This window comes from Macrosteles quadrilineatus, unplaced genomic scaffold, assembly GCF_028750875.1.
Source record: "Macrosteles quadrilineatus isolate MER2022 unplaced genomic scaffold, UCM_ALF_1.0 Scaffold_5__1_contigs__length_97177068, whole genome shotgun sequence".
NCBI classification, from domain to species: Eukaryota; Metazoa; Arthropoda; class Insecta; order Hemiptera; family Cicadellidae; genus Macrosteles; species Macrosteles quadrilineatus.
Window position 1 is genome coordinate 44,478,813 of NW_026542598.1, and position 23,369 is coordinate 44,502,181.

The 23,369-nt window shown below is 35.7% G+C and overlaps 2 protein-coding genes across 2 annotated transcripts; both read left to right on the plus strand.

Moving 5' to 3' along the window:
- The first annotated feature begins 3,890 nt into the window (after positions 1–3,890).
- On the plus strand, positions 3,891–14,047 carry LOC128995190 (autophagy protein 12-like). The gene is made up of 3 exons (XM_054420124.1): positions 3,891–4,376; positions 6,664–6,800; positions 13,508–14,047. Exons 1-3 carry the CDS (start codon positions 4,253–4,255, stop codon positions 13,628–13,630), a joined length of 384 nt encoding a protein of 127 aa, XP_054276099.1. The 5' UTR covers positions 3,891–4,252; the 3' UTR covers positions 13,631–14,047.
- A 1,639-nt stretch (positions 14,048–15,686) lies between these two features.
- LOC128994901 (uncharacterized) lies at positions 15,687–20,212 on the plus strand. The gene is made up of 3 exons (XM_054419729.1): positions 15,687–15,729; positions 17,227–18,272; positions 20,041–20,212. The coding sequence occupies exons 2-3, from the start codon at positions 17,232–17,234 to the stop codon at positions 20,152–20,154; spliced, it is 1,155 nt and encodes a 384-aa protein (XP_054275704.1). The 5' UTR covers positions 15,687–15,729; positions 17,227–17,231; the 3' UTR covers positions 20,155–20,212.
- The last annotated feature ends 3,157 nt before the right edge of the window (positions 20,213–23,369 follow it).

The window sequence follows — 23,369 nt, forward strand, 5'->3', positions numbered from 1 at the left end:
TCAAAGCAGCAATAATTTGCTCGCAATCCATACTACTCAACACTCTCCAATGAAGTGTCAATGAACTCTGTTCCGGTGGAGTGGGAGGTTCTGATTTTTTAATCGTCCGATTCGATTACAAATCAGATAGTGTGAAAACAACTGACCCACGATGGTCTGCCCTTAAGATTAACAATCGTATGAGTAAAATCGTATAGTGTGAAAGGAGCATAATTCCTCACCAATATAATCTGAGAAATTTTTCCCTTGGACGGAATATCACTAAGACCCTGGACTCAAAAAATAAACTAGCCGAACTCATTTTGGAAAAAAAATTCTTATCTGCCACATTGCTCTAAAAAGAATGTCTTATTTAACATTTTTTATTTTATAAATATTTTGTGATAGTTTTGTATTTTGTATTGTTGTGCTTATTTTATAGCTTTTAACTATGTTATTTTTAGTATGGAAATTTGTCATAGAAAATATCACATTTTTATATTAATTGGTTGTTTGTTAAGTTCCAAGTGCCAGAAATATTTTTTTAAGCATTGTATTATTAAACACATTTAAATAAAAATCTAGTTTGATTTTATTCTAGACTATTATAGGCCATAGGGTCAACCATAATACATTCTTTAGTCCAGGAAATGCCAATTATTGTAAACATCAAAGTTGGCCTATATAATTTTTTTTGTTACACTATATTTTTTGTAGATTGCATTGCTTCTACGGTACTAATTTAGTAATTTAAAATGCCGAAAACTAACGACGATATTTCTGATGTTGATGTGTCATCTTAGTATTGAAGTCTAGTCTGTGAATATTTTAACTTGTTCATACATTCCTTTAAATGTTTATAGGTTGTTATTCCTTGTATGATAAGTAGACATTTTAAGCTACTTAAACAGTCGTTAACTGCTTTTCAAGTTGTATATTGAGCTAAAAAATTCCACTTGTAAAATTTTATAGATTACATAGCTGTTTTATTCACATTTTACCTCATACAAATTCTCTCGTCTTTGTAGTAACAACATCCGCAGACAGTCAGAATCGCGTTTAGTATTGTTTGGAAAACTACAATAATATTGTTAAAAAGTCAATTTATAACTGTTATTACAATAATCGGTTCCTTGTTGAATAGCTGTCACTTAAATTCTCTTCCTTATGGTTAACATCGTTAAGTCCTTTTGGCAGCCCTATAGGCATTTTCGAAGTTAACCCATAAATTTTCTTGTATAAGATTAATATTCAAGAAATGTGCAATTTTACTTTGCGTTTGCATACTATAGTATTATTTAGTTTTGTTTTTTTAAGAAAGATATTTTTGATCTCACGTTGTGTATTTTGTTTCATTTTGCAATTTATACTTAAAATTAAGATTATAGGTGTATTTTTATAAATAAAGTGGTATTGGTAGCCTGTGTTTTTTAAGCATGCAGTTAAATAAAAAACAATTGGAATTTTCTTAGCAGATGTAAGTTAGAATGTGATTAATAAGACGGTACTTGTACTCCGTTGGTAATCGTGACATTGTCGTGAAAAAAGGGGGTTCTTGTGTACCTACAGGAATTTAGCTTTTGTTGTTTAAAAAATTAAAATGCTTTGGCAAAAAAAGATGGAGCTGATCTAGTAGTTAAAGAAAAGGACTTTTATCATGGAAGGCTATAATCAAACCGATATATAGTATATATAGTCTATGCTTTTGGCTATACCTAATTCACCAGATATAGGTCCACCTCTCTAGAAAATCAAAAAGGTTAGATATTTTACGTGAATTTTCTTTGACGAGAACTCCCTTTGAAAGCGAAACTATCATATTTTTATCATAAGAAACTGCACCGATTTAGAACTATTTAACATATCTATGACTGAACATAATAATTTATAACCTATTTTTAGCCACTGTTTTTACATTTTGATCTGTTTTAAACAGAAAGGGTGGTTTTAAGCTATAAGTTACAGATATTTCTTGTAACTACACTAAATCTAAAATAAAACTGTAACTGACTGCTGGGTATGAAATTATATTCTCTTTAATTATGTCTCTTACTTTTGTGTTCAGTTTTTCATTCAAAGAAATAGTGAAAATTGTACAACAATGAAAAGTTTACACATCACCTTTCAAACCTGACGCAATATCATCAGAGTCTTTTTACTACAATTTCAGATTCAGCTAGAAGACAATTTTCACCAGTAGAATAATTCTTAATGAAGTATTGTCCAAAGGAACTATGAAATAGTAAATTTATATTGATTCAAAATTTATTAAATAAATTCGTGGCCATGTGAATGATATTCTGGTTTTGATTCCCATTAATCGATTACAAACGTTAGTGGTACAGCTAGCAAAACATAGACTATACTATGTATTTAGTATGAAAATGCTTGAATGAGTTTATCATTTCCCGTACTGTTTTGATCTACTTTGTCACACATTCAATAGAGTTATTAGCTGTGTATATTGCAAGTAAATAATTGTGCTAACATGGTTTTGAATTTTGATCATAGTATTATGATATTTTGTACTCATACGATTTGAACGATATTACTGTTAAAGAACTGACTGTTATTGAGTACTTTTTTTGTTTCTTTCTTGCTTAAAACTGTATGTTTTCTGTTAATAAAATAAATAACTATCCTGTTATAACTGTTCAAATTCATTTGTTTCTCCAAAAATTATTTGTGTAACTACAATCATTTACTGTATCTGTAAACTGGCAATATTTTGATCTCAATTTGAGTTTGGCAACCAGTGTTCCAAATGCTACCTTTATACAGCCGTAGAATAATATCACATAGGTTTGATATGGATTGGAGTTGACTAAAATTAATCCTAAATCCTTATTATTTCATAAGAAACAACCATAAAGAGTTTTATACGGTATTTAAAAGTAGCCTTAGCTAAGAAGCTTTTAGTTATAACAAAATTATAATTTATTTTCATAAACATTACAAAATAAATTTCAACCAGAAAAATAGTTTGGAATCAGAATTTATTTTTAATTTAAGTGTCAAGAACATCTTCCGCGGTCACGACAAAATCGTGAGCATCTTCGGTCACAGCAAACGTCATCATCGTCTCCACAGTAAGACAAGACTATGTAGTGTGAACATCACACGTGTTGGAGGAATAAATTGTCAATTCTCAATGGCACATTGTCACAGGCGCTTTTTATCACTACACTCATTTCCATTCATACTTGGCTTAAAAATACCTACTTTGGTCGCCATTTCAATGTAAAATAAATGCTCGAGTCGGGTCTATCCAACCTGAGTTTTGGGCGAAAATTATTTCGGTACCCTAACAGATTCATCAGGACAACGGTTAGCCGACTGACTCGACCCAACAATATCAGGGACCCTTACACACCTACCAAGAACTAGAACAGCTTGATGAGGGTTACTTCAAAGTTGTGAACCTATCTATTATGTTACATATTTTACTTATATTGCGTGTTAAAAATGACACTGTTCTGTTTGTGTATGTAATGTAAGGACAATAAATTATTAAAATCCAATGCTTAATACAACAGTACTATTTAGTTTTTACATTACTTCGAGCTAAAACTAAATGTATCCTATCCACTTTGATCAAATCCATTGGTGATTGACGGGATTCAAACTCAGGACCTCGAGGACCGAAATCCCACGCTCTACCACTAGACCAGCATGCCCCATTTCATTTGCATATTAACTACCTACTCTATTACTGAAACCACTTGACTATAATCAATGCTGAAACTTATAGTGTGGCTACATGTTAACTTAACCAAGCCAGCTTTTAAGCGAACTACTAGAATAGAAAAAGAAGAAGAAACTAAGTTGTCAGTCACAAAGTCAAAGCATAGACAAAAAGAATTAAATAGTCAAAGAGTCAAAGTGAAGTGAAGTAGACTGTTGTTGTAGACTGTTGACTTCGACTGTCATCGTCATCGTCATCGAGTCGAGTGTCACTGTCAAAATGTCTAACCTTCATCTGCAATAACCTCTTCAGAATCTTCATTAGAACTTCCAACAATTGAGAATTGGCTGTCAAAACACGACGGAATCCATAGAATATTATATTTTTATGAACTTTCAAAATCCCGTCGAGATGAAGTTATACTTTTCTGAAATCAGCATACAGTTTCAGATCAGTCGGATGTTTTACTCTGCTGTTTAAATGAAGTATGGCCTAAATTAACACCAAAAATAGAGAAATCATTTTTCAGTGTGAAAAATATATTTCTTCGTCTACGAATAGGCCTATCCTCAAAATTATCATATTACCATGGCTGAGTGTGAATCCCCTGTGAAGGAAAATTTAGAGGCTAGCCCTGAAGATATCAGTGAAACTGGTTTGAATGTAGTAGATAAACCTTCAGATGTCTCAAAATCGTCAAAAATAGAAAAAAGTAAGTAACGTAAGCTGGCATTTTTGGTCATGGATAATGAACAAGTGAGCAAAAGAGCTGTAATCACATTCATCCATAGGCCTAGACTCATCCTCCCTTAAAATATGCACCCTGGGGTGTGCCTTAAAACTGTAACTTAATAGGCCTAGGCCTATCTAGGCTAATTATAAATTTGATTAGATTTTAGTTAAACCACTTATACAGCATAAAATTATGCTACTACGCCAGGAAGTAAGTAGGTTTTTACAGTAGGCTTACGAGCATGCAAACGAACTGTAAACACCGTCACAGATGAGACGTTTATGATACTTTTTGCCTCAGTGAACAAATATAACTTAGGCTACATGGTTTAGGCTAAGTTTTAAGCCCCGTTCACACGGGGCGAGTTTACAAGCTACACGCCGGCTTTTTTACACGCAGCTAGTAAAATAGCTCAGTGTGAACGAAGTACTCGCTCAAAAGCTGCTTGTAAAAAGTTGACGCTGCCGCTACTTTACACGTCAACTCGCCAGCTTTTGAGCGAGTAGGCGTGTAAAGTAACCAGTGTGAACACAGTTGCTTGTGCTTGTGCGCATGTTATTCAAAGATGTCGGAGGATTTGGTTCAATCTAGCTACTGAGCAAGTGGAAAAAGCATCGTGTGAACGACTACAAGCGCACTCGCCGACTCGACGGCGTCTTTCTACACTTTGGCGAGTGGACAATCTCCGTGTGAACGAATACAAGCACACTCGCCAACTCGCCGGCTTCTTACATGCTGGCGAGTAGCTTGTAAACTCGCACCGTGTGAACGAGGCTTTACTGGTTTTACAAGATAAATACAACCCACATTAGGCCTGCATACAGTTCATAGAATCAAAGCATTGTGTAGCCTTACTAATTTTCTATCATTTTGCTACCTTGAAAAGATGGAATAACTCACTCCAACTCATAGCTGTTTTTGGAATCATCATGCATTCTGTAGTAAATAAATTCATAAATAACTTAATTTCAATAATCTTCACAATGGGGTCAATCAATCAAAGTGATTCACATTAAAATCAATGATATATTAGCATTGTTGCTGCTTGGCGAGCCTATTTCGCCTGGGGGATTACAAAATTGACTGGTTAATTTCCCTTACTCCAGCTGACTCTACCGGTCCTTTTCTTTAAAGAACAACTTACTGGGCTAAAAAAAGTATGCCTACAGAAAGCAGCTGCTTACTGTGTAGTACGGAGAAACCACAATTCTGGAGATGTTTACAATAGTAAAGGTGTTTGTTGTTGGCCAGGGTTAAGAATGATTTGGTGACAGATATATCTCTTGATGGGTTAGCCTCTGGATCAAGGTAATGCAAATATAAAAGGTTTAATTTACCTGTTGCGTCAATTGATCCTTAAGTTATGAAATAACTACGGCCGTTTCGTACTGCTAAACGAGTACATCTTCAGGTCATGAACGTTAAAATACGGCCTTCTCATCCATGGGTGGAGTCGTCAGCACATTTAGGACACATAACACGAACCGAACGAGATATATCTCTGCCCTACAGGCACTTATAAGGTGAGGTTGTAGTACAGGGTGTCCACATTCTGGAAAGTCAGGGATAGTCATGGAAAGTCATGGAAAAAAATTCTGGTCATTGAAAGTCATGGAAATATGCAAAAAGTCATGGAAAGTCATGGAAATCACCAATGATGGATGGATTTCAGTGGTCCTTTCAATAATCTAGTCAGCCGTAACCCCAACTATTGTAGCATTTTTCAGAATTTTTCACAAATAGGCTATACGACAATTCAATTTATACAGTTGTCTTTGTTTATGGGTTTTGAGTTTGTATTTAGTTCATTGTTGTACCTGTTGTACGCCATTGTTATCTGTTAATACGTATTTCAATATTTTCTGTCTAGGCAGTATTATTTGTGTGTTTACAGTATATTACAATTTTCGAGTAAAGTTCGTGAGTCATGGAAATCAATGGTTAATGGTCATGGATAGTCATGGAAAGTCAGGGAAATTAATGACACAATTTCTGTGGACACCCTGTAGTAGGTAGGTAAGTTAATCTGCGTTTGATCACAATCCAACCAAAGCCGACCACAGCTAATGGTTACTCTAGTGTCACAGGCTTGGCCCAGGGTTGCTGTTCAACAGTTTTACAATACTTTGTTCTAACAGTACTATTTAACCACCTCAGTTTTTATTAAATTATTCCAAGACAACAGTAACATTTCCATCGATCAAAAGAGTCTAATCCTATTGAATTTATAATAAAACTTATACCGGTAACTTATGTCCTTTTACAGTTGACATCCTCCTGAAACCTACAGCTAACGCACCAATAATGAAAAAGAAAAAGTGGTCTGTGGACCCAGATAAAAAGATTGGTATGGTTATAGAGTTCATCAAGAAATACCTGAAGCTGGATCCAGCAGAGACCTTGGTGGGTGGAAATTAATAGCATTTAATTTACTATTTAATATTAATAGTAGATAGGCCTAGCGTTAACATTATTATTGGGGACTGCAGTAATCTTATCCTCAACCGTTTGGAAAGAAACTACTGTATGTAGGTATGAAATCAGTTTATTCCCCTTGGGAGGACAGGATGCCTAGAGGTGTCGAATAATGTATGAGGGATATAATTATAATATTTATCTATATATCTAATTCCGTAAGCCCAAAATTTTACAATGAAATTGTGAGCGAACGGGAGGCCGTAGAAAGCTGGGAGAGGTCTCATTTTAAAGGTCTGGGCATGAAATTTTGGGGAAAATTGTTCATTTTTCTTAATTATGCACCAAAAGGTTGTTACGGAATAAAATAGTTCACATTTAACATGGGAATCTAATTTTATGTCTTTTTATTTAGTGTAAACACAGCTGTTATTATATAAATTGAAAAAATGATAACCACACCTGATTGGGCATTATTTTGTTATTGTAAAATTGTTAGTGAAGTAGTAAACAACAGAAATTGTAAATTAGATTAAATCTTTTGAACAAACAATTTGATACTTTTTAACTTAATACTTTACAATGTAGTGTTCTTTTGCTCAGTAATAATGTATAATGTCGGAAGAGGTAGGCCGCCACGCAGAGGTATTGTTCCTTGAAATGAGAACAACAGGCGCCAGATTTGGCACGGTATTAATGGAAGAAGAATAAATGAGCATCGGATGAACATGAAGTTCTTTCTGTGTATATATTGCCACTTTTAAATAAGATTGCATAACACAGCGTAGGACCAATGAACGATGGGTGCATTCATTGTGGTGCATTGCACAATTTAATTTGGCGAAATTGTGGAGCAGGGCAGAACCTTCACAAAAGTTGGCATTTATTTAAAAAGGCAGTGTTTGCCCATGGTCAACTTTATGCTGCGTTCAGCCGGGTGAAGCGGTCAGATAATGTTAAAATAGTACTAGAACCGAATAAAGACCAAGGAATCGACCAAAATGGATACCATACAACAAATGTTGTTTTCAGGGAGATTTTGTCATAGAATAAGCATTTTACAATTTGGATGATGACATTACCTCTGAGTGAAAATTTAAAAACGTACGTTTTCATGTCCCTGGCCTTTTACTTCGTAGATACTGGATTTGTAGTTTATTATTGTGTGTTTTAATATTTTTTGGGACGGGGGCAACATGTTACACACATTTATTTGGTTTTAAATAGGTTCTGGGTATTTTTTTCGTATTTTTAAAGTCTCTTAATTCACGACCGTAACGTGTCCCTAGGGTGCATTTTCCAACTTTCACGCTGTTTTTAGACTAATTATTCATGCCGAAATATATAAAGCCAAATTTTTATGTCATCAATGGTTATTAAACTTACAAAAAAGGAGCATATTATAATTTTATTGTCATTAAAAACTGACTACCATGACAAAATAAGTCTGTCCCTCGATTTAGCGTCACGACCATTTGGGAAAAATTTTCAACTTTGGAGCACGACAGTGGCAAGCCTGGCGTCGATGGAGTCAGTTGGTTTTAGAGACTAGTTCGGGGTGTATGTCAGGATTCTAGTGCCGGTCGTTTCGAGTTGAAAGGAGGAATTACAAGATTAATATAGGAAAGATTATGTTTTTTGTAATTTTGGTGTGTCCATGACCGTATGTAGTCATTCGATGAAGTAGACATGGTGTTAATTTTTGTTTATAAGATATTTCAATTGCTAGATTAACCTAGAAGTCCACTTTGTATCCTCGAACATGAGGTGCAGGGCTACCGCCAGAACAGAGCCAAATAACACGTAATTTCACGACCAAAGTTTCACGACCATCGCGGGTTTTTTCACGACCAATCCAGCCTTATGGATTATAGTGTGTTTGGTCGTGACAATAACTTTAATATAATTGTAAATTGAACAGTTTAGTTCAATTGAAACACATATTTTTATTATAACTAACAGGATAATTGAAGGATTGTTTGGAAAGATTTAGATTATTCCAGACAATTCACGACCGTACTGCTTGTCCCTGACCATCACGTTTATGATTTCTATCATAAAAATTTCAAAAATTAAAATATCGTCATATTTCAATGTTTTATACACAAAAGAAGCACACCTCTATACAAACATAACGATTTTTCGGGTTTCAGGTAAGTTTTTTTGGAGTTATACAAACTTAAAAAGATTTTATTGGCTTTTTTCAATTTTTTGAGTTTTTTTATTTTTTTCTAGAAAAACCAAATATACCAAAAGCTCAGTGACCTTTTTATTGTATAATGGTCATAAAAGTAAATAAGTTTATAGCAAAACATAGTTATAAAAATAATATTAACTATTTTTAATATTCATTTAAACGTCCGTTATGGTCGTGACAGGATTTTGTGTTTTTCCACTAAAGATGCTCTTTTAACCCTCCCAGTGTTACTTGACGAAAATTCGACAAGCAGCACACTTTGTGTAGTGTTACTTGTCGATTTTTCGACACGCAGACATCGTTTACGGCGAAGGCTCTATGACTGACTGAATCGGATTGAACTGGATCGAGTTAGGTATCGTTCTTTCCGTAATATTCTAAGCTTTCTCCAGAGGTCTGTCTCTAAGCGCTATTCATTTTAGTTCCGAAAATATTGTAGCAGACAGCTGACGTGCGTGTATTTGTAAACAGCTAGGTTCCCCCGGACCGATGACTGATGTGTTTTATTACGTTTATCATTGTTTTAGTGTTAAAAATCAAAAGTAGTGATATACGTGGTGCATTATAAGAAGATTTAAGTGGTTTTGAAGTGCTGGTTGATGATCCTGAAGAAGTAGGTAGTGATATTGATGTAAATTATCAGCCAGATTCCTAGCTATGGTTAGGCTATGCATTCTTAGCTAAACGCTATGTACTGAAATCAGTTTTTTGCCCATAACTTATTTATTTGCAAATATACTTCCTTATATTATTATATATTTGTAATCCTCATAAAATTTAGAACAAAGTGGCTATTTTCAAATATTTATAGGCCTATAATTTATACAATTTCATTGAGCGCGAACTTATTTTTTTTTTGAAAATTTTTGAAATTATATTTTTTTTACCTAAAAATTTTTTTTTTTTTTGAAAAAATGTTCCTTATGTTTTATATATAATATTGAAGCCCATGATTTTCCAAACAAAATGGTATATAGAACATTAGAATTAACATCAGGGTGTCTAGTAGTCGGGAAAATCGGGAAAGTCGGGAATTAGTATTGAATTACAAAATGGTCTTGAAAAGTCGGGATTTAGTCTTAAATTTGATTTCAAAGTCGGGAATTTTCATGATTTTGCTGCGATCGTCGTCTTGCGTTTACGTAACAGCAAAAGCCAATGATGATGTCTACACGGCCTCGGGAAATGTTCACGATTTTGCCGCGATAGTGGACGACGACGATGACGTTTCCGAAACCACGAGAGACGACGATAACGTTTTTGTGACAGTGGGAGACTACGATGACGTTTCCGTGACCGCGGGAGACGACGATGACGTTTCCGTGACCGCGGGAGACGACAATGATGCCTACACGGCCGCGGGAATTGTTCATGATTTTGCCGTGATCGCGGACGACGACGATAACGTTTCCGTGACCGCGGGAGATGACGGTGATGTCTGAACAGCCGCGGGAAATGTTCATGATTTTTCCGCGATCGCGGACGACGACGATGGCGTTTCCGTGACCGCGGGAGACGACGATGACGTTTCCGTGACTGCGGGAGACGACGATGATATCTGCTCGGACGCGGGAAATGTTCATGATTTTGTCACGATCGCGGACGACGACAATGAAGTTTCCGTGACTGCGGGAGATGACGATGACGTTTCCGTGACCGCGGGAGACAACGATGTAGTCTACACGGCCGCGGGAAACGTTGATGATTTTGCCGCGATCGCGGACGACGACGATGACGTTTCCGTGACCGGGGGAGATGACGATGACGTTTCCGTGATCGTGGGAGACGACGATGACGTTTCCGTGACCGCGGGAGACGACGATGATGTCTACACGGCCGCGGGAAATGTTCATGATTTTGCCGCGATCGCGGACGATGACGTTTCTGAGACCGCGGGAGACGACGATGATGTCATTGATGTCCAAACAGCCGCGGGAAATGTTCATGATTTTGCCGCGATCGCGGACGACGACGATGGCGTTTCCGTGACCGCGGGAGACGACGATGACGTTTCCGTGACCGCGGGAGACGACGATTATATCTGCTCGGCCGCGGGAAATGTTCATGATTTTGTCACGATCGCGGACGACGACGATGAAGTTTCCGTGACTGCGGGAGATGACGATGACGTTTCCGTGACCGCGGGAGACGACGATGTAGTCTACACGGCCGCGGGAAACGTTCATGATTTTGCCGCGATCGCGGACGACGACGATGACGTTTCCGTGACCGCGGGAGATGACGATGACGTTTCCGTGACCGCGGGAGATGACGATGACGTTTCCGTGATTGCAGGAGACGACGATGACGTTTCCGTGACCGCGGGAGACGACGATGATGTCTACACGGCCGCGGGAAATGTTCATGATTTTGCCGCGATCGCGGACGATGACGTTTCTGAGACCGCGGGAAACGACGATGATGTCATTGATGTCTACAAGGCCGCAGGAAATGTTCATGATTTTGCCGTGATCGTGGACGACGACGATCACGTTTCTGTAACCGCTGCAGTCAATGATGATGTCTAAACGTACGGTACGTGGAAGATTTCATGATAAAAAAAAACCAAATTTGCTAGTTAGAATTTTTTATTGCTGCGTTATTTCTTTACTTGAAAACACCACATTATCATAATACTACTTTATGACAAAGGCAGGGGTTGTTGTAGTATTATTCAGAAAATTTGCTTAAGCTATAAAAATTGGTATCGGTATCAAGAATCGATACATTTTGGTAACAACACCCACTAAATTGTTGAAAAAACTAGTCTTGAAAAATCTGGAATTAGTCTTGAAAAGTCTGGAATTAGTCTTGAATTTTATAATGGAAATAAACTAGACACCCTGAACATTGTTTTAAGCTTCTCAGATCCGTTTTAATAAAACCTTGCAAATGCGCCAAAAATAGGTGGACATTAAGGCCTAAACTATGGACACTTGGAGGGTTAAAAAGAAACTACAAAGATATTGCGTTACCATGGACATTTTATGTAACTTCAAATGTTAATGAAATACAAATAATAATAAAAGTTTTGAAAAAAGGGGAAAAGAATTTGCAAAATGCTTTTCCTGAAAACGTACGTTTTTAAATTTTCACTCCTCTGTGTTTTTCTAAGTGAATTTCTCTTTTTTCAAAGAAATCTGTAGCCTATAGGCTTATATAGGAAAATGTTCCTCAGTTGTATTATGATTTGAAAGTTTATATTATAAACAACATACTGCATGTCATTTGGAATTTTTATTTTAAACAGAGCAGACATCAAAATGCATTATGCAGGTATGTAATAACTATTAGACATATTATAATATACAAAAAGGTTAAACGATAATTAAAGGTAGGTAACCCATGAGGCTAATAATTTGTACAAAATAATTACTAGAATATATATATATATATATATAGGGGCCATTGCCCGTACAAGCCACTAGTAATTGATAATTTGGTAAAAATTTTGTAGGTTAGCAATGACAAGAACAAATAAATGCAGGTTTCACAATTATGTTGTGATGTGAATTTGGGGTACGACATGTAATTTTGTTCGGACACCTGACTGACGTGTTTGAGGTTAGAAAATAGGGGTTTTTTATATTTTAAATGATCGTAATTATATTTTACGTAAGTTACTGTTTTAAATAATCAACAAGATGGACGGTAAAAATTTGATTGAATATTTTGTTTTAATTTTTTTGAATTGACTGTAAATAAAGCGACAGAAGACTGACTGAAACCAAATGACTGAGAGATTACAGATGCGACTGCGACTGGTCTATGACAGAACTGTGCTGTAACTGATACTACGTGTGAATCGACCTTTATTCTCTTCTGAATCCTTTATGTGTAGCGTTGCACAGCAACTAGTTAATTTTAAGTAGTTTTTTTTTTCTTTACCTTTGATGTTTTTGTTTTTAACCCTTTGAGTGCCAACGTCCGGGGAACCGGACGTTTTTAAAACGAGCCGAAAGTGCCGACGTCCGGCCGACCGGACGTTTTTAGAACGAGCCAAAAGTGCCAACGTCCGGCTGACCGGACGTTTCGTAATGATCGAACAGTTGTCATAACAACCGAATGAATACTCGGATTCTTTTAACCCATATATTAACATTGAGTCGAAAGTTACTAGATGCGATACATCGATTTTCGTTGGTCGAAATATCGAAAATTCGATTTTTACGAAATTTTAACCTAAAAATCGCCAGATCGCGCTCGGCATTTTTAGCGCGACCTTCGGGAAAAATCATCGGCATTTTTTGAGCGTTACTTTTATTTCTCGCCTGGCACTCTAAGGGTTAAATCTGATGTGTTATTATTGAGGTTGATTTGTGGTTTTGAGAGGAGGAAAGAATGTATTTTTTTAGTTGTGGCTGTTGAGTAATGAGTAGAATGGATAAAAGTTGTAGAAAAAGTACTGAAGTTTTATTTTCTGATACTCAATATAAAATCTTTTTGTGTGTTAAAGATGTTGGATGAATTAAGATTTACAAAAATGCATTTTTTTCAGTTTCTCTATGTAAATCAAGCATTTGCACCTTCGCCTGACCAACTAGTGAGGAACTTGTATGACTGTTACGAAACGGACGGGAAACTGATACTTCATTACTGTTTGGGACAGGCCTGGGGCTGAGTTTTTTCAACTGTTTCAGAATGCTAAAGGAAAGAAGCCTTGGTAATTGTTAAGTCAATAGAAAAAAGTGTATCAGTCTTTGTGGTAGAACTTGAATATACAGCTGTACTGATTAATGGTGATTAGCCTAATCTTTATTGTGATATTCAGAGTGTGTTGCCCCATCAAGAGTATGAAATTGAACTGATGATTCGTGATAATGCAGCGTGATTAATTAAATACTAGCTTTGTTATCTGAAATCCAAAGCACCCACTTTGGTGTTCCTGCACCCTGAAACCACAGAGGAACTGAGAGTAGTTTGAGTTTGATATAAATATTTTCATCCATTAGACTTGTCTGTGTAAATATTATTTAATGTGATTTATATATCTGTTTGTTGTTGTATATTAAAGCATATTTGTGTTTATTTTTAAAAATTGTGTCGTCTACTTACTATTCCCCATAGAGACAACTGTCTATTTAATATGTGTTAAGGGAAACGTTTCAAAGGAATATTTAAGTTTCATTGATAGTAAAAAAAGCTTAGGTTATTCAGTTCAAAGTTAGCAAAATATTAAAACGATACTTGTCACAACTGTACTTGACTCCACTCACAATTTGGAAGCTTTTTAATAGGTTCTCAATGTATAAATATGTATTTACATAGTTTTGTTAGTGATCATCAGGTAATCAAATTTCTTATCAAACAAGAACTTATTAACAATCTGTTCTTCTATACAAAGCTTATTGGGAAATTGACAGAAAAGCAGGTTTTTAAATAAGTCCATAGAGACACATATAAACAAACACATAAGTTGAAATTTTCACTAGAGAAATGACAATTTTTGATAGAATATGTAAAATACATTCATTTCTTTACTAAACTATGAACATTTTACAGCAAAAAATACCTTTTTACCCTCCCTGTTGCAGCAAACCTAAGTACTCGTTAAACTAATTATATTTAAATAGGGAATAAATGTGATATTTTTCAGGAGGCATTATAGTGTAAATCTAATCAGGCAAATGGAAATTCGCTTAGTCTGCAGGTTTGCTGCAACGGGGGTATTTTAAATATATATATTATGTCCGTTAGCATAATAACTCAGGCAAAAATGATCCGATTTTGAAGAAATTTGGTACAAACGTGCATACCTACATTTATTCGAACGAGTTCGCGAACCAGCATGATCGGACTATGGGAACGGGGTTTTATGAAGTGAAAATAGGGTTTTCCCATTTTTGACCCTAAAAACAAACAAAACAGCAACTTATTTTCAAACCATTTTGCCGAGCTTAAAAAAAACAAATGATTTTGCCGAGCTTAAAAAAAAACAAATGCGTTATGCGCCGAATGGCTACAGAGAAAATTCAAAAAAAAATTTAATTAAAAATTCCTATGTTATTCTTATGAAGAAAATTTTAAACTGTTAATTTTAGTTTGCTTGTTTATGAGCATATTTTGAACAAATTTGGAAAATGCATTCATTTCATACTAAACTATTAATATTTTACAACATTTAATAATTTAATTTAATTTTTATATATTTAACATTTTACCTTTATAGGGAATACACGTGATATTTTTAAGGAGACATTTTAGTGTAAATCCAATCAGGCTCCTTCACAAAAACACGGAATCTAATACGACCTTCACGCAAATATAGGATTGAGCACGAATACTAGAAAAATACTGGTATGGATCATAAACATAAACAAATGACGTTGTTGGCCCGAATCCTATACTAATAGCATTGAACATTTTATGTTTTGGCAGTTCCATTTAAGCAATGTTAAATACTGTTTATTTTCGGACCAAAAACGTCATTTGTTTATGTTTATGATCCATACCGGTATTTTTCTAGTAATCGTGGGATTGAGGCATCGATGTTCGAAGTCATGATGTAATAAGAGCAAAAAGATAACTTTTTTGGCAGTTACTCAATTCACCCCCTAATCGTTAATTTACATAGTACGATGTCTTATAAAGCAATTAAATTCCGAGATCATAAAGGCTGTGGTTTTTTGACGGACCGTCGTGCACTTGTCTGCTTCTGTCAAGAAAGAACGTGAAATCCACAAGACACACGACCGTCCGTACTTTACTTTCTACTTTTAGGTTAGTAGAAGCTTAACAATTAATAGAGTGTTCGTAATTCGTCGAGTTTATGAAACTGTAAGTTGAATGGTAAAAAGTAATATTCCATGTAATTAGAATAAATAAATAATCTCCTAGCACAAATACTGTTATTATCATGCACTTTTTCAAACGAATAAAGATATTTAACTGGCTGTAATCGAAACGTAAACAAACATCACTCAACTCAAATCTTAGGTCTCTTTTGAGCGGGGTTGGCTACTAGGATGAAAAAATAGTATTTTTTTCTTTCTTATTCTGAGCTATTAAGGCTCAAGGCTTGGATAATTGCTCCACGCAGCCTGTTCCTGTTCGATGTCTAATGATAACTATTACCATGCTATTACTCACTGAATCCTTCTGTGGTTGTCTTTGGGCATTTTTGACACTTTCTGTTAGTGAGATACGGACGCGTATCGCGATACAGCGATACGATACGTATCGGAAAAAAATATCGTATCGCCATATTGAATCGGGCGTCTGTATCGCGATACACGAATTGTATCGTCAAAAATATCGAAAAACGATACGCATCGTATCGTTTCCCCCCTCCCCTACCTAACCTAGAAACGGCAAATTTATATAAGTAGGCCTACCTGGGGACCAAGCTTTGCTCGGGGAAAATCATTAGTTTACTCTGAAAACAGTCTTAGTATTGCAGATACACTAATCCATTTCCACACTCCACACTGCTCGCCTTTACTACTTCCTTCACAACTCCCTACGTCTTGGACCTGTTTCCCTATCCTTCCCATAGCATTTTAGGATTGCAGATACATTAATGTAATTGCCACAGACAGTTCCCACACTCTGCACTGCTAGTGCTTGATAGCACGCTAGTGGAAATGGACTGGACTGGGATGGGACTGGTACATTATCAAGTAAAAACCAAAAATACAGACGTCAAAAACTCCTATTTCAAACTACACATCCACAGAGTACAGATTTTGCAGTTTGCTCAGCCTGCGCAAAAAAAGCTTAAAAATATCGTTTTGACATGAATCGTATCGCTCTATGTGCCGATATAAATACAAATACCTATAGTTTTAGGCGATACGATACGTATAGTTTTTCAAATATCGTATCGAAATATCGTATCGTCCCTCGCGTATCGCGATATTCCGATACGATACGTATCGCTCATCACTACTTTCTGTAACAAAGGTTAGGTTATGTTAGTTACAAAGTTTACATTAATGTTGTTTTTATTTTGATTGTTATGTTTCTTTTTTTGTTAAGGAGCACACAATTGGCTATATAAGGGTTTGTTACGTTTTTTTTCACGGATGTGTAAAACAGATATCTTTTTAAAAATAAAAGTTAAATTTAATAAAAAAAATTTTGTATTGACCTACCAATTATTTTTTGAGTCTCATTGTGTACCTAACAGGTTTGCACAGTATATTTGCTGCTCCATCAAGCTGCTTTGGTGTTTGTTTATATTTTTTTTAATTCTAACAATCACTTTTTATCTTACAGGTACAATGGCATCTCCATCTGTTAAAATATGGGACCTACCAGATGAAATTCTTTGTTATATATTTTCAAAGTTGAATGCCAAATTTGTTATCAGAAGCATTATGCTTGTATGCACCAGGTGGCAATCAGTTGTGGAAGAAAACTACATTTTCTGGGTGACGATAGAAGCAGTCATTGATTGTGATTCCTTCTTAGGTCGCAGTTATCTACATGAAACTAATACCAGGTGGGAAGGCAAGGAAATATTGATCGGAGAAAAAGATGTTGAAAAAATATCCAAAGTTCAAAACTTTAAATTCATTGAAGGAAGTATGATACTTGACAAATCAATTTCCCTGCTCTTGGAGATTTTTGAAATTATTAATACAAACTGCAAAAATATTAAGAAAATAGAATTCTTCAATTGCATAGGTGTCACATCATATGAAGCTGTGAGGTTTTTAACAGCAAACTATCGCAACAGTATCACTGAAGTAAGTTTCGGTGTCAATGAGTTTACAGATGGGCTTTACAGATTTCCATGTGATGAAGTCTCAAAATTTGTTAATTTAAAAAGGCTAGTTTGTCATGACACAATGTTTCAAAGTGATAATTTGTATGATCTCTGTGAAAACTGTGAACACTTGGACAGTTTATGGATTTTATACTGTACATCTCTGGAGTCTGATGCGTTGATGTATTTTTTAGAAAAAAAGAAGCAGGTTTTAAAACAATTGGGCATAGGTGTGCTGTTGAATGACTGTATTCTTAACAAACTTAATAAATGTCATAATTTGGAAGCTCTGTTTGTTGCGAATGCCGGAAGTATAAGTGACATTTGCATAAGATCCTTTGCTCAGCAATCGAATCTAAGGTATTTTTCTCTTCAGCAAGCAAATATCAAACAAGATACACTAGCAGATCTTGTTTCATGTAATAGGAAACTAGGTGTGTTCAAATACTTGAAGATTTTAGACATGACTGGTCATTATCAATGGTGCAATGATGAAAGGATATACCCAAACTTGTTTGAAGAAGAATGTTGCACGAGCAAGAGGCATGACCAGGTAAGCCTGTTTAAAAAACTTAATCTACTGCTACTCTAAGGTGGTAACTGGCCAACACTGTCTCCAGGCTTCCTGATCTGCGGTCTCCTCTTCCCTTCTTCCTTGCTAATCTGGTCTTAGATCTCAGCTATGGCCATTCTGCTAGTCTTCTACCCACGTGATTTTGAAACCGTATTGTTTCGACTAAGATGCTGATCTCTTCCCTTGGTACATACTCACCTGCTTTTGGGCCCCAGCCACAATATTCTGGTCCAAAGAAAATTAATAAAATTGCCTCAATTCTCTGTTTGTGTTAAGCTTTAATTCTTTATTCTCCATCTACAAAGGATGGCCCATACACAAAAGCTTGTGATCCTAATAACAATTTTTTTACAAATTTAAAATAATTTAATCTGTAAAATTACTTTAACATTGTACCTACCCTAAAGCACCTATAATGCTAAAGCAGTAAAGGAACCATTATGTTATTACATTTTATTTCTGTATCCAATACTAATGTATGAGCAATGTTTGCTTGTACGTATGCTTGCTTGAAAAAAGATCTCAAAAATGGCTTTGACGATTTCCTTCAAATGTTGTAGGCCCTAAATAATTTCTGTCCTAAAAATGTGATTGAAAACAGCCACTACCTCAGGAAAATTTGTATTTCGCTAAACAACTCATTTGAAAAATTAACAATAATTTTTCATCGGCCTTATGGGTTGCCAAGTAACAATGTTGGTTGAACAAAATAACAAGGAAAACATAAACAAAATACTTGTCACATGTGTTTTAACAAGCCATCCACAATATACTATTAAATTACAATTTCCAGTACAAAGGGGGGGGGGGCTTGGCCCACGGTATTATATACTGTAGGCTACTATCTAAGTGCTCGTAGTTTGCAATTAATTAACTAATGGTATTAAAAGTTTTAGCTCTTATTATTATTTTATTATAATCCAACAGTTTGCCCGGTCTACAAACCAAAATCTTGTAGGTAGTCAGTTAACACGTTCAATGCGGCACCAAAATTTGCTATATCACTCGTATGGCTAAAATATGATATCTTAAATTAACTTATCAAATGTCATCTTGAATGATGATCAGATGTTATTTCGTCAAAATTTTTTTTGGCGTGATATGATGTCATCATTCGTGACGGCAATACTTGTCATATGTCGCGCCGTCCAGTTGCCATGTAGAACTGACGCTTGTGACACTAAAAGTAATCCCTAGCTTGAGTTGTGAACGGTTATTTTTCCGTATCTCCTAGTTCATCTTCAGTGTGAAAGTTTTGTGAAGAGTTAGCCATATTCATTCACTATTGCACATCACTTACATCATATAACACACTAACACACAGATAACAAAACTGTGCATGACGGGAACGACGCTGGATCGAGGATCATTTTGTAGTGGTGCTTTTATCAATTATCAATCAATCATTGAGATGGGGACGCCACCTAAGTGCATATTTTAACCCAAATATAAGTGAAGGAGCCTGTCAGCACGAGCAGTGACAAGATTACTCGTTACCTGCATTGGACGTGTTAACACCTTACAAGCTGATATACCCAGAAGCTTTGCAACGGGAATAGAACGCGGGTGAGAATTAATAATGCCAGCTTGTTATTTAGATCTGCTGTATAAAATACAGTAGTTAGGCTACACATAAATTATCAATTTAAAAGAGTACAAACTTATTTTATTTTACCACATAGTAAATCGTTAAAAAGTATAAAAATTGAAAAGTAAATGTTGCTTGAATGTTATGCTTCTTTTTCAGACGCACATAAGAGTAATTTACAACAACCGGATGAACTTTAAGCAAAGATCTTATTCATCTTCTATTAGCCACTGGATGTTTGGCTCCCTAAGATATTTTGACTCTAACTGGTAAATATCCTCCTCCAATTAAGTGCAAAGGTCAATTTATGTAGCACTGGTACAAAAAAAACTCTACAAATCAGCATTTATCAAATAAATATAATGCTTCCTTAAGATATTTGTGGTTTAACTCATTTTTTGATCCCCAACCTTATTTCAATTATATCAATCATATCAATTATTTAAAATGGGGACACCACTATGTGCGTATTTTAACCCAAATATGAGTGTAGGATGAGTGGCGTGATCTTGTAGTCTTGTTAGTGATTAAGGCCGACATATTCCTTAGACACATAGCCCATACAGCTAATGGCGACTAAGGGACCCACAGTTTATAGTAGAATCCCAACCACATTTTTGCCTTTGTATTAACGAATTGGTCTAATTATCAGTATAGTACTGCGGATTGTCATAGTACTCACTAGTTCGGACATTAATCCACACCAAGGAGTATCGCATCCACAATGCATGTCTATAAATATCCACAATTCGTGACCTAGTAGCTGGATTACAGGACGATGCCACTGTACCAGTCTATCAAAGTGATAATGCCGCAACCCCGAGGTCTAGCCTGAAGTAATGTGAAAAACAATCCCAGGCTTGTGCCCAGCATCCTAGGACAAAAAAAGGGAGGCATGGTTCTTTGCCATTGCTGGAACCATGTAGGGTAAAATAATACAGGGTAGTAGTGCAGATAGGTGGTCACTATGATTACTGCAATGTCAAATGAGCACATATCGTCACAGGCACGTAGACAGCAGGACTGCTTTTATTAATGGGTCCAGGCCCAGGGGCGCAATTATCTGCAATCTGCGTGCCTGGTACACAGTCTGGCGTGGTATCAGTGAACCAAAACGTTTATCTCATTGTCAGTGGGAATATGGCTGGAGCATGCATAATGACATTTAATAATCGACGTTCTTGGATTCGCGTGTCCCACTTCAGGTTTTTACTATGGTACGTCTATTTTTTTTTTTTTTTTTTTTTTAATTTCATTTGTTTATTTTTGGAACAATTTTTCTCCTCCTGAGATCTGTCGTGAATAGGCACTATCAAGGAATTTAAAAATATGTCTGCTTAAGACTTACATGTCTTGCTGACAATTTTACAGAAAATAAATTGTTGGGCTCTGCCATATTCTTAGAACTGTTTGTCAATTATAGAATTAATTCTCACTCAATATGACCTTCAGGCAACGTCTTGGGAAATAGTGTCTTTGATTTCCGATCCGACAATAAAAGTTGATGGCATGTAGTTGTGTAACCTGTGGACTTATCAAACTGAATATAAAATGTGGTACAAATGAATTATTATTATTAAAGACTCAACAAAATACAGTACCGTCAACTCCGTCGTTTTACAGCAATATTAAGTTTGCGAAAATTGAAACTCAGGATACTATTCAGTACTTTTGTTCTTCCTTCTCATCCCAAGACTTATCACCACTCTTTTGTGATTGACAGGATGGACCTTATAATTTAAAGGTGATTTATTATAAGTACTGTGTTAGAAAAAAGTTATCCAACAAGGGTAGGAAGCCTGACTGAGCGCCACTGTGTGTTTTGTGTGTGTGTCCCGCTTCTTGACAGGTAACCAACTAGGCTGCAAGCCACCAGAGAGTTACTGGACTTGACAGAGCATATTTTAGGGGATTTCCACTGGGCGACAATGGCGCCGGACTTACCGGGGTAATATCCCCCATCAAAAAGAGGGGTCCAGGGGCTTCCAACCCAAAAATTTTTGCATAGGTTAAAGTGAAAATCACACATTTCTACGTATCTTTTAATGAATTTTTCTATTATATTTGCTTGTCCATATATAGTCCATATAATCTCACTTAATAATTTGTGATAACTTTTGAACCCTAGTTTTAACAGCATTGATGAAGGGTTGCACTATTTTGTTCAGAATTATAAGAACCATAACATACTAATTTTAACCAAAACCGTTTTTTTTTATCCGACTTTTTTATGGGAAAATTACAGAAGTGAAGTTACAATAACTTTATACCAGTCTAAAGTAAATAGGCCTAGGTACCATTTTTGAAAAAAAATCTATTCTTCTGTTAATTTATGGGTTTTGAGAAAATGACAATTACAAATCAAAATTTAAGGAAAAAATCAAAAAATGTGTGGACATACCATGGGTTAGTTACCTAAGTTAAATACAAAATTTCATCAAAATCGGACCACAGGCACTGTAGCTCTGTACACATCCACACATACAGACAGACACTCACACTTAACATCACTTCAAAAACCACTTTTTAGGGTCCAGGAGGACCCATAACGGATGTATTCCCCACCACCACTCAAACTCAAAGATTTTGACAAAAACAATACTTTCTCCATATAATACTAGGGTATATAGGGAGAAAGTAAAAATTATCCGTATAGCAAAAACTTATAGTGTGAAAGGAGCGGGCTGTGCTAATGTCATTTTGATGTCCCCTATTTTTGATAACTTGAGTAATTTTTGTTCGATTTTGGCGAAATTTGGCTTGAAGGTGTAGGGCGGGGCGGGTTATACTTGAATGAGTTCATGAACCAGCATGATCGGACCAGGAAAACAGGGTCTTATGGAGGTTTTATGGGGTAAACATTGGGTTTTCTAAAGACATAAAATTTTCCAATTTCTCTCAAAACCACTTTAAAGAGCTTAAAAAACAATTAATTTTGTACTTTTGATGAGGTGTTCTCTTTAATGGTTATTGTCTTGTTTACAGAGAAAATTAAAAATATGTTAATAATTAAAAATCCCCATTTTAGTCCTATTGATGATAAGTAAACTATTGCAGTTTGATTGTTCATGGATATATTTTTATCAAACTTGGCAAATTTATTTATTTTATACTCACCTATTAATATTTTTTTCAAACGCACCTTATTACCCTCCCTGTAGCAGCAAACCTAGGTACCGTACTGCATAATTTAAATTAAATATATTTAATTAAAAACCAATCTAATCAGGTAATATAAAATTCGCTTAGTCTGCAGGTTTGCTGCGGCGCGGCGGGGTTGTTAATTATTTCAACTTCACCTCCAAATTATCTCCATCAAAATACACGATGCGTCGATGGACGATAATATGTTCCGATCCACCAATCCACGATCTTTGTCCAACCTTTGTCACATAAACAGCTGTTTCTGTGACGTCACTGATGGAAAACATATGATAGCGACAGCTGAGAGCTGAAGCTGAAACGTCAAAATGGCGTTTAGTGGATTG